The sequence below is a fragment of the Mirounga angustirostris genome, unplaced genomic scaffold, assembly GCF_029215605.1.
Source record: "Mirounga angustirostris isolate CCGP_5_RB_7025 unplaced genomic scaffold, mMirAng1.0.hap1 SCAF_8, whole genome shotgun sequence".
Taxonomy (NCBI): Eukaryota; Metazoa; Chordata; class Mammalia; order Carnivora; family Phocidae; genus Mirounga; species Mirounga angustirostris.
In genome coordinates, this window is record NW_026991716.1 from 95,626,401 (window position 1) to 95,639,787 (window position 13,387).

The following is a 13,387-nucleotide window of genomic DNA, read 5'->3' on the forward strand; positions in this document are numbered from 1 at the left end:
TGCATATCCCAGAATTTTCTATAAATGGAAACAGGTAGGAAAGAGTGTAACTAGGAAAAAGAAAAAAAAAAAAAAAGACTGTAACTATGCCCAAGTGCAAAACTGTGGACATGTCCAGGAAATAGATAAAAAAGACTCTAAATTCTTAAGCAGGATATGAAGGCTAAAGCAGAGTCCCAAATTAAACAGCAATAAGATACTTAGAACAGCTAATATCCAGAATACTGACAACAATAGATGCTAGCAAGGATGTAGAGCAACAGTAACTTTTCATTCATTGCTGGTGGGAATACAAAATGGTACAGCCACTTTGGAAGACAGTTTGGTGGTTTCTTCCAAAGTACACATACTTTGACCATACAATCCCGCAATTGTACTCCTTGGTGTTTACCCAAAAGAGCTGAAAGTTATGTCCACAAAAAGCCTGCACACACTGTTTACAGCAGCTTTCTTCATAATTGCCGAAACTTGGAAGCGACCAAGATGTACTTCAGTAGGTGAACAGATAAACACACTATAGTACACCCAGACAATGGAATACTATTTAGTGCTAAAAAGAAATGGGCTATCAAGCCATAAAAGACATAGAGGAATCTGAAATGTCCATTACTAAGTGAAAGAAGCCAATCTGAAAAGGCTACATACTGTACGATTCCAACTACAGGCCATTCTGGAAAAGACAAAACTATGGAAACAGTAAAAGGATCAATGGTTGTCAGGGACCAAGGCAGGATGGGAGGGTATATAGGATAAATAGCCAGAGCATAAAGGATTTTTAAGGCAGTGGAAATATTTTGTATGGTGCAATAATGGTAGATACATGTCATTAAACATTTATCCAAACCCATAGAATATACAATACCAAGAGTGAAACTTAATGTAAACTATGGATTTTGGGTATCAACATAGGTTCATCAATTATAACAATTGTACCACTCTGGTGGGGGATGTTGATAATGAGGTAGGCTGTGCATGTGTGGAGTAGGGAATATATGGCAAATCTCTAGACTTTCTACTCAATTTTGCTGTAAACTTAAAACTGCTCCAAAAAATAAGGTCTATTAAAAGAAACATATAGTAATTTTGGAGTTGAAAAGTACAACAACTAAATGAAAATTTCAGCAGCATATCCAAGTTGGCAGAACAAAGAATCAGCAACCTTGAAGGTAGGCAATTGAAAGTATCCTGTCTGCAACAAATAGGGAAAAAAAATAATTAGGAAAAATAAGTAGAGCCTCTGAGACCTATGGGACACCAACAAGCCTATAAACATGTGCATGATGTGAGTCTCAGGAGAAAGGAGAGAAAGGGGCTGAAACAATATCCGAAGAAATGATGGCTGAATATTTTCCAAATTTGATGAAAAACATTAATCTATACATCCAAGAACTCAACAAATTCCAAATAGGATCCACACTTACACACATATAGTCAAACTGTCAAAAGAGAAAGACAAAAAGAGAATCTTGAAAGTCGCAGGAAAAAAACTCCTTGTATACATGAGATTCTCATAAATTTAACAACTGACTTCTCATCAGAAACCAGGGAGGCCAGAAGGCAGTGGATTAACATAGTCAAAGTGATGAAAGAAAAACACTGTAAATAATTCTATATCCAGCAAAATTATCCTATGAAATCAAAGGAGAACCAGGTGAGGAAAGAAAAACAAAGAAGCAAGTAAGACATTCTCAAATACAAAAACTGAGACAATTCATCACTAGCAGATCTGTTTTATGAAAATATACTAGGGCGCTGGGTGGCTCAGTCACTAAGCATCTGCCTTTGGCTCAGGTGATGATCCCAGGGTCCCGGGATCGAGCCCCACATCGGGCTCCCTGCTCAGCAGGAAGCCTGCTTCTCCCTCTCCCACTCCCCCTGCTTGTGTTCCCTCTCTCACTGTGTCTCTCTCTGTCAAATAAATAAATAAAATCTTTAAAAATAATAATAATAATAGTAAAACCTTTAAAAATAAATAAAAAATAAAAATATACTAAGGGGAGACCTTCAGTTAAAATGAAAGGACTATAGACAGTAATTCATCTACACAAAAAATAAAGGGCACTGGTAAAGGTAAAAACATGGGTTAAAAAAAAAGCATAAATGTATTTTTGTAACTTATTTTCCTTGTATATGATCTGAAAGACAACTACATAAAGCAGTAATTATAAAACTGTGTTAGCAGGCTTATAAGGTACAAAGTATATATGCACTTAGCCACTACATAATAACGTCCATGCTCAACTTATGTCAAAATCACTATAACACTGGGGTTAGGTCATTCAGGTAGTGATAAAATACTATTCAAGCCAGAAACTGCATACTTCCTAAAGGTCTATTAAGCAAATTCTCGATAAAAAGATGAAGACTGTGGATGGGTCATGCTTTTCCAGCTTCTGCACAGCAAAATAATCAACAAAATGAAAAGGCAACTTACAGAATGGGAGAAAATATTTGCAAGCCTTATATTTGATAAAAGGTTAATATCCAAAATATAGGGGCACCTGGGTGGCTCAGTCAGTTAAGTATCTGCCTTCTGCTCGGGTAATGATCCCAGGGACCTGGGATCAAGCCCCGCATCAGGCTCTCTGCTCAGCATGGAGTCTGCTGCTCCTTCTGCCCCTCCCACTCCCCCACTCATGCTTGCTCTCTCTCAAATAAAATATTTTAAAAGAAAAAACAAGAATAGCCAAAGTATATCAGAAATTCATACAACTCAATAGTAAAAAAAAAATCCAATTAAAAAATAGGCAGAGGAACTGAATAGACATTTTTCCAAAGACAACAAACAAATAGTCAACAGGTACATAAAAGGAGCTCAACATTACTAATCATCAAGGAAATGCAAATCAAAACCACAATGAGATATCACTTCATACCTGTATAATGACTATCATCAAAAAGACAAGAGATAACAAATGCTAGTGAGGATGTAGAGAAAAGGGAACACATGGATTCCTCATCATAGAGAAGTCTCTGTTTCAAAAACAACATCTACAACTGGGTTTTCATTTCCTAATAATTAATACCTTAAATATCAACTTTTTTCCCAATTAACTCATAGAAAGTGAATTAATGCTATACTAAACGATGGTACGCTATAATAGCAAAATTGTACACCATATTCATATTGGTTGAGATAATATGTTTAAGAATTTTAGGGAATTAAAAATCACTTACCAAAAATGCTTATTCTGGCAAGGCATTACAAATACCATTTCATAATTAATAGAAAACTGCCAAACTGGAGTTTTTAAACAATATATTTATATTCTAAAGCAAACTTAGGATCATGGACTGCTAGTAGAATTTTTTTGTTCTGTTTGTTCATTAATTCAACAAACATTTATGGACCACCTGCTATGTGCCAGGCACTATGCTAGGAACTGGGGATAAAAAGACAAAGTTTCTGCCCCTTAAAGTGTGCACAGTCTAGGGAGAAGCTCCCATTCTGAAAGCAAAGAATTTATGACTAGAAGAGACCTTATAGTTCCCTTATTTCACAAATAAAGAAAATGGTACTCATGGCTAATTAGCCACTCAGGCCAACAGACACTCAGGTCTACAGATTTCCTGCCCCTGTGTTCTTTGAACCACACATTTCTTTGAACGGTGATGGCGTACTTCCATGTGGGTGAGGCAGAAACACGGAACCGTGTGCAATATGTGTACAGCTACCAAGTTAGAAACGGAAATACCTAATGGATATAGACAATATAAATATTTAACAATTTAGAGACAGAAATCCCTAACTGATGTGATATCATGATAAAGCCCCAAGAAGAAACTAAAGAACTAAAATAAGAAACGGAACTAAAGGTAATATAATGGTAAGCCTTCTAAGCCATAATCGTGGCTTCGCCTCTGTTTACTGATATGTTAGGTGGGGATATTAAAAGTACTTATTTTATATGATTGCTGTGAAAAGTAAATTAATTAATTCTTGAAAGCACTTAGTAAGCCTGGTACCTAGTAAACATTCAGTAAATGTTAGGAATTCTTATAGACAATCATTTCTTAAATGCACAAGTATGTCATATAAAGACAAAAAAAAAGAAATGATCTTTCTTTAAGGATTTATCCTATTATTATAATGATAGCCGTATTTTTCTAGCAACTAGTAAAATCTAGTACTAAAACATGTATTACAGAAAAAATATTTAATATGCATAATATCTAATATCTAATATCACCCCTTTCTCTGTAGACATGTATCAGTCTTAAAATTACAAGAAAAATAGACATTAATCAAATTATTACTTTAACAATGAATTGTATTAATAATGAATTATATTATCAATATGTCAATCAATTATACTGATTAATTATCAATATAATTATTGATTAGTTATACTGATTAATTATATTAATGAATTGTATTAATTCATAATTTAATTAAATCATCATGTAGCTCAGTACTCCTAAGATTATAAATCCTAAATATCACTGAGAATGTTTAAAGATGACTTTCAAGTAATTAAAAAGTTTAGGCAGCTTTTCTCATCTTATCTAAAATATTAAACTAATTGACACCTTTGAAATAATTATGCATGGAATACATATGAAACTATTTCATTTTAATATCACTCATCATCCAATATCAATAACAAAATAAATAACATATTGATATCCACTTACTGCAATCTCTCTACAAGCCGACATGGATATTCCTGTGCCTTCAATTTGCTTCAATGCATATTCCTTTTCATCTTTTCTGCATACAAACAAAAAAATATTATTTTTTCTAAACATTGTTTTCAGATTCAAAATCATAACTACAAAAACAATAAAAATACTCTAGTCTCTCAGTGATATATAAACACTCTCACTATGCATGCATTGCTTACTGCTTCTGATAATATTACAACTACAGAAATATGAAATACCAAAAAAAATTCATGTTACAATGAAAACAGTAGACAGAGCCAAAACACAAAATTCAAAATTGAAACAGGATACTAAACACAGCACTACTTTCAAAAAGTAAACAAGCATAAATATAAACCCAAGCATATTGCAAGATAATTCTACGCCTGTCTTAATTATCTGTAATCTATGAAAGCATTCTGTTATAAACATTAACTACAAAAATAAATGACAGATGTAAACTTCTATATTTGTTTAAAGTAATTTCACAGTATAAGAACCACTTAATAGGAGGGATGGGCTCTAGAAATATGTCAACCCATTGGGACACCCTACTTCTGACCTAGGATAGGGGACATTCAAAAGCCTCAAGACCTCAACCAAAAGCCTTGGAAAGTCTTTAAAACTCTAGCCACCAACATCTCATTCTCAAGAACTCTAGGAAAAACCTAGTAGGTACAGTGAATTTTCCAAAAAATGTAGGCAGGGTTAGGAATTCTGGGAAATCCCAGTAATTACCAGGGTGCTCAACCAAGGGAAGACATCAGTTCAATAATGGTGATACAGTCCATAAAAAAATAGTATCACATGAGGGGCGTCTGGGCGGCTCAGTCATTAAGTGTCTACCTTCGGCTCAGGTCATGATACCCCGAGGGTCCTGGGATTAAACCCCACATTGGGCTCCCTGCTTAGCGGAGAGCCTGCTTCTCCCTCTCCCTCTGCCCCTGCCTCTCTCCCTAACTTATGCTCTCTAATAAATAAATAAAATCTTAAAAAAAAAAATAGTATCATAACACAGTATCCTCAGGGTACTGACACCAGAACCAGACATAGCAAAATGTCAGAAATGTGGTTCATATTATGGGTTGTTCTGATAAGACGAGTATCATCCACACCTATGAGTTTTGTCTTTTGATTATATTGGAGCCTCAGCAAACTTTCATCATGTCATGATGGTTTTCTCAAATGATAGCACCTAAACGGTGCCACATCTGTCCTACTTACCTATTCCTTATCTTCCCCATTCTGTGTTTACTAGCAGATAAAGCAGTTTTGTAAGTAGGCTCCACACATAGCATGGAGCCCAACACCGGGCTTGAACTCGAGACCCTGAGATCCTGAGATCAAGACCTAAGCTGAAATCAAGAGTTGGACACCTAACTGAATGAGCCACCCAGGTGCACCACAAATAAAGCAGCTTAAGAGGTTATTTGTTATTTTAAAACATTTTACATGCCTTTTGAAGATTTTCACAATCATCTATGGTTTGGGCAAATAAGTGAATTATAGTTACTTTTCCCCCACAATCAGTTTGAAAATTATATCCATATTTTTCTTCCAATATATGGCATTCAGGAAATAATTAAGCAGCATTTTGATAAACAGAAAACACACCAGATATATCAAAAGGATATAGACTGTTATGCAATTATTAAAATGATATTCATGACCATCATCAGAAAATGGAAAACATTTACTATATATTAGTGAGAAAATACACAAATTATACCATATAAAAATATACATACATCTAGACATATGCTGAAGATGATTAAAAAATGAAAATTAGTGTGTTAAAATGTAGGAACTTATGTTAATTAACTTTAGTGCTAATATTATATTATATTGTCTTTTAAATTAGAATTAGAGGGAAAAAGAGAAAAGCCAAAATAATTTGACATGCTGAAAATAGTCACCTACTAAAATAATCCTTAGTATCTTCAAAGTATTATCTTAGACATGTTTTAAAAAGCAAAGTCAAAACTAGGGAGAGCTTAAGTGATCACTTTTTCCTTTTTCTCTATCCTGTTCCCTCCAAACATAAAGCTAGACTTTTTTCAGACCACCCAGAAGCCATTAAGAAGTACAAACAGCAGGTGACTGAATGTAATTAAAGCCAAATGTTCCCCCCGACACACACACCTTAAATGTATGTGTGAACATGTGTGTGAGGGCACTTAGGCCTGAGATGTTCAACACAATGCTCACGATGCAAATTTCACATTTAATAATTAATTTAACTACCAAGTACTATTGCTAAATTTTTAAGAAATTTGTTAAATTTATTAAAACAAAACTATATAAGCTTTCTGGAAATTTTTCAATGAAATCATAATTTTTTAAAACAGAAATATTTCAATCCCCAGTTCCCCTAAATGAAGTGCTCCAGAAGCTCATGTAATTGCATGGTTTTATTTTTAATACCGTAAAGAATATTACACAATCTGGATAGGTTATTGTTGCTATGGAAACTATAAGATTTTTTTTTTTTTGCAGTAAGTCAAAAAGTGCAAAATTAACACATCACATTAATGACTTTTGAATTTCACATCCAGGCTGTCAAAGGAATTTGAAAGCAGAATAAACTGACGCATAGGTCTTTACTCTGAATTTTATGGATGGGATCTAGGAACAAACCCAGTAATTATTTCACTTAATAAATTTAAATATAACTTCTATCTGCTAAATTAGCAAAATACTCAAAGATCTGCAAACTTAAGGTTTATCTGCAGCTTTGAAATTGAAAATGAAAGAAAGTGGGTATCTCATGACCATTTCTCTTGTATATTAACTGTCAGACGATGAGTGATAATGCAGCACCTCTGAGGTTCACCATATGAAGAAGTGGCAGATCCCGGAGGGCACATGGGACTCACTTTCACCATTGCACTATGTTAGCGCCAGTCTTTGGTCAGATGCCAACACCTTAGTTATGGAAACTACAGATGCATTCTTTCCCACAATGCCCACAAATACTTCAATGATTAGCAGGTGGGCAGAGAGGCTTTGTTGCTCTCAACGTATGGGAGTGCTGCCCCTCTTGGGAACTTTCTCTAAGGGGTAGTGACAATTCATACCCCACAGCTTAGGTGTCTCAGGCACACATAACATTAAGTATCGTAAAGGAATAATTTGTTCTTTTACATGACAAGGCTGAAAAGCAGGTAAACCTGCCCCACCTACATTGCTATGAGAGTCTGGCTTTTAGAGGCAGCTTGTTCTTTCTTAAAATGACCTTATTTCTAAATTACTTTAACTTCTAGGGTGCCTGGGTGGCTCAGTCGGTTAAGCGTCTGCCTTCAGCTCAGATCATGATCCCAGGGTCCTGGGATCGAGCCCCACATTGGGCTCCCTGCTCAGCGGGAAGCCTGCTTCTCCCTCTCCCACTCCCCCTGCTTGTGTTCCCTCTCTCGCTGTCTCTCTTTCTCTGTCAAATAAATAAATAAAATCTTAAAAAAAAAAATAAATTAACTTCTAAATAAAAATACTTTATTATTTACTGTATTAAAGGCAGACAAAGCAATTCCAAAGCCTTCAGAGAAACAGCTTTCTAAATTTTAGTGCATATTAGATACTATGGTTAGAGCAACTGCATATTGATAATAATCAAAGGAGGTTACCAAATAAATCCAGGAGAATCAAAAATACATAAATTTGTAGCATAAACATGTATATATTTAATATGTAAATTTTTAACTCAAAGACATTTCACATGAATATGGCTGCAATGTATATCAAAACCATGTGGGCTTCACTCTCAGCAGTGACAAAGAAAAACAATTATTCAACAAGAACATTATGTAATAACAAAATAGAAAAATAAATTTGGAAGAGACTGCAATTCTATTAAATTTTCCATCTGAGACACTATGTTCTGGAAAACTCGTGATGCAAGCAATTCTATAGATAGTAGAAAATATAAGAACACGTATTTGTACAAATTGTAGAAATTTCTGCCTTAAAATGAAAGCTTGATCCCAGGCAGAAAACCAGTATCAGTGTTAGAATCTAAATGTAATTCAGGAAAGAATTTCTCAAGCTTAAAGAAGCAAGTTCAGGAACATCTCTTGAATAAAATATTAGGAACTGGTTTAATGAAAAAGATAGTCTTATGCCTTTCAATAATGTCCAAACTTGGTGGCCAGCCTCTAGTCACTTTTAGCAAGGTGAAGCACCATTCGGTAGCCTGTATGTACAACTATAGGCCAAAACCCCATCTGTTATCATCATAATTAGGCCCAAGGCTTTTTTGACTCCTATCAATACTACTACCAAGTGTCCAGATCAGCCCTGGGGCATCTTTGGTCCTAAGGATCTCTGACAGACAAAAAAATTAGAAGCATCTTTCAAGATAAGATGAGGAAATTCAAGCTCAAGCAAGGCTGAGATAAAAATTTTAATCTTCATGGGGCGCCTGGGTGGCTCAGTCCATTGAGTGTCTGACTCTTGATTCTGGCTCAGGTTATGATCTGAGGGTCCTGGGATCAAGTCCTGCGTGGGGCTCTCAGTGCTGGGGAGTCTGCTTGAAGCTTCTTTTTCTCTTCCTCTCCCTATGCCCCTCCCCCTGCTCATTCACTCTCTAAGATAAATAAATAAATCTAAAAAAATTTTAGTCTTCAAACTAATAGGGTTAAAATCCTTTTCTCATTGTTTATAAGGAAAACAGAAGAGGCTTACTATTTTATTTTACATCAACCAACGAAAACCTACTGAGTAAATATTGTGTGTCCCAACACTGTGCCAAACTCTGAGGATGAACAAAATTAGAGACTGACTATCCTAGATATCATGGAGTTCACAATCCCCCTGGAAAGAGATTCTGGGTGAGTGGGAAATATAAACAAATAACTCTGATATGACTTCCACTAAACCCAGGATGTATGCATAACAGACACAGAGAGGAGGAGACTAATGTTTCTTTCAGAGCTTCAGGGAAGGTAACTCCATGAGTGATGCCTTTAAGGGAGGAGTTCCCCAAACAGAGAAGGGATGAAGGGGTCAGAGAATTGCAGGCAGAAGTACAGCATGAGAAAAATAACAGAGGCATATTCCGGAAAGTGCTACTATTCAGTATGGCTTGAAGCTGGGGCAGGATGACAAGGAGCAAGAGACAAGGTTAGAAAAGTAAAGGGAAGGGACCCTATGAGTCCTGCAAAAAAGCTTGTGTTTCATATGTCAACAGTGTGGAGCAAAAGGTTTTTAGAACAGAAAAGGTAGTTAACAGATCTTAGCTCAGAAAGATAACTGTGGTAACTAGAAACTGGTGGCAGAGCAAACATTTGGTAGTTTGCGTCAAAAGTCCAGATAAGAGAAGATGAAGAACTAGATTAGAACAGTGGCAGAAGAGAACAAATATGGATTCAAAAGACATTTCTGAGTCAGAACTGACAGAATTTAGTAAACAATTTGATTCTGTAGGTGAAAGAAAGGAAGACTCTGAAGATGGATGGAGTCGCCACTTTGTCCAATTGTGTAAATGAGAACACCACTAACCAGAGAGATGATGGCGTGAATAAATAGAGACCAGGAAATATAAGATTTTACTCTACAGGCAATGAAAGTTACGTATGAAGATTAATCTCATTAGGAAGGACTGAATTAAAGGTATGAAAAACAATGAGGAGGTGACTGCAATGTAAGTGTGAGCAGGTAAGGACCTGGATTCGTATAATAGAATGTTAGCTCCAAAACGGGTATAAGACGACCCTGTTAAGCCCTCCTCATTTTAAAGATGAAGAAGCTAGGCAAGCAGCCGGAAGCAGAGCTGAGACAAAATCTTCCAGTTCCAAGTCCAACATTCTCCGTAACAGAGTGGTAACAGTAAGACTGGAGAAAAAAAGGAACACTGGTGACAGTCATTCTAAAAAGGGAATTGGCAGGACAAAGTTAACAAATAGTGAAGATCAAGAAGGCTGAATCAAGGAGAAGTCTGAGGTTCTGAGCTTGCTGATGGGAAGGATGATACCACAAAGAACAAGACTTGGGCAGATCTCAGGAGGCCCTTCAGCTCACAAATGATTCTTTTCAATAGAAAGAAAAACTCCAATCAAAAATGAAAATATCTGAGAAGTTCAAAAGAGAGATGCCCTAAAGATGTTTACTTAGGAACTACCATAGTAGTTTCAGATGGAAAGGACTTGAGCCTACATATGTGATACTGGATTAGAGGAAGTAGAACAAAGATGACCTTCTTGGTGTCTAGAAAAGAACTTGAGGCAAGAGGGGGGTAGGGGGAGAGACAGAGAAGGAAGAAAAGACAAAAGGCAGAACAATTTCTGAACACTTCTCTCTCACATCCCTTAAGAAGACAAACTATTCTATGAATTCGTCAAATTTCCTTTTCCAAACCTTAAGAGTAGAATTCAAAATAATGAAATCATCAGAGATATAGTATCCAAGATGGTACAATATTACCAGTTTTTATAGTTAGGTGTTATCAATAAGACATTCTTCAAACAATATAACACCTGAGTCTTACCAGCAAACTTTTCTTCAAGAATGTGTACATAAAGCAATATCCTATCCCTTTCTTTTAATATGTGATGATTGGGCTTAACAGATTAAGAGCCTTCCTCTTATGGAATAAAAAATTTGGAAAAACAAAAACCAAAAAAGATCACTTAGTTTCACGTCGGTATCATTCTGAGTTATTCAATATCATGAACTCAGTATTCAGCCAGCCTAATAATAACAATTCTTTATTTGGGAATGCTTTCCTTTATTATATAATACCATAATATTTTTAAATTTTTTATCATGAAATTTTCCAAAACTGAACAAAAAAATACAGTGATATTCTACGTATCTGTCACACAGCTTCAACAAATCATCAACACATGGCCAGTCTTATTTCCACTGCCTACCCCCCTCTTGATTATTTTGAAACAAAACCCAGACACCACACCATTTCACTCATAAACAGTTCAACACCATAGTATTTTTAATTATCAGAAATTTCTTTTGTTTAAATAATAACAGACTTTTAAAATAATTCTGAAATACTAAAAACCTGTAACACAAGTTACTCTATTTTGTATTCCCCTTATTAATAAAAAAATTCCAAATAGTATTAGCACCCTCTTTATGTCTTCATCTATCAAACATTTCATCTACTCATTCTCTAAACATCACCAAAATACAGTAATGGTCTCTTTATTGAAGTTCAAGATTCCCTTGCAACATGGAAATTTGACAAGAGTTTATCGTTTTGTCTTCATTCTTTAGAAAGACTGCCTTTATTCAGGTTTTCTTAAAAACTGATCAATGTATCTCTTTCTCTGGAAAATAACCTTTCATGTTATACTGTGTCCTTCATTCAGAATTCCAATTCAAATAAACATTTACTAATTCAAAGGCTCTAAAATGATAAAATTTCAGAAACTCCTATCATGGCAGATTTGTACTGCTCAGAAGTTACTTTAATTAAAACAAATATAGGGGCGCCTGGGTGGCTCAGGTCATGATCCCAGGGTCCCGGGATCGAGCCCCGCATCGGGCTCCCTGCTTGGCGGGAAGCCTGCTTCTCCCTCTCCCACTCCCCCTGCTTGTGTTCCCTCTCTCGCTGTGTCTCCCTCTGTCAAATAAATAAAATCTTAAAAAAAAAAAATTAAAACAAATATACCTGCAGTAATACTTTGAGACATAAGGCATCAAAGCGTTAAGTTTAAAACAAATAATTCAGGACTGTATTACACAGAAAGCAATCATTAGCAAATATTTCATATAAACCAAATTGTTAATATAAAATATTATCTTCCTAGGAGCATTCTTTTTTTTTTTTTTAAAGATTTTATTTATTTATTTGACAGAGAGAGACACAGCGAGAGAGGGAACACAAGCAGGGGGAGTGGGAGAAGGAGAAGCAGGCTTCCCGCTGAGCAGGGAGCCCGATGCAGGGCTCGATCCCAGGACCCTGGGACCATGACCTGAGCCGAAGGCAGACGCTTAACGACTGAGCCACCCAGGCGCCCCAGCATTCTTGAATCTCAAATCAGATTTGCTTACTACAGAGGGTAATACAGCAAGAATGCCACACTGTCCTTTTGGTAATATTTTACTAAGCATGTGCTGTGTGCCAGGCCTTGTGTTGGGCTTCAGGAACAGTAGGAAGAACAAGATGATCCTTTCCCTTGTGAACCTTCACATTGAGAGGCACACCAGCAATGGACACAATCTGATAAGCACGACAGCAGATGCATATGCAAAGTACATCAGATAAAGAATGCAAAGGCTTTGGTTCTGGTGAAAGGGATAGACAGAAGGCTATCAGGTAAGTAAGTTTCAAAAGGAACATCTGAGTGGACCTTGAGAGGTGAGTAGGATTCCAGTAAGCAAAAAAGAAGGGGCAGGGTCTTATGGACACCAGAAATGTATGGACAAAGTCTAAAGATTAAAATCTATGCTACATTCAAGATATTAGCAGAAGACTTATATAACTGGAACACAAGATGAAATAGCACAAAAAGAGCAAAGTAGAATTAGCATAGTCTTTATGGTATGCTAATAAGTTGGCATTTTTCCTGTATAATGAATGAGAAACCATCAGAAGTTTTTAAGCAAGAGAAACATATGATCAAACAGATACTCCCAACAAGCAGACAGTGTGCAGGATGGATCAGAGGATTTAAAACCAGAGGTTGGGCAAATAGTGTAAAAGTTCTGGAAAAGGTTGATAAGGACAAAATCAGAGTAAATATAGTTAAGAATGGAAAGAATGTATGCAAGAAGCATTCCAGAGATAGAC

General features: G+C 35.9%; 1 protein-coding gene across 5 annotated transcripts in view; it reads right to left on the minus strand.

Moving 5' to 3' along the window:
• The window catches only part of CDK19 (cyclin dependent kinase 19), a 175,401-nt gene that overhangs the window by 105,342 nt on the left and 56,672 nt on the right, over positions 1-13,387 (minus strand). For all 5 annotated transcript variants that reach the window (XM_064597995.1, XM_045865317.3, XM_045865315.3 and 2 more), the window contains one exon: positions 4,636-4,711. In XM_064597995.1, coding sequence (XP_064454065.1) covers positions 4,636-4,711 — 76 coding nt within the window. The remainder of the gene's footprint in view (positions 1-4,635; positions 4,712-13,387) is intronic.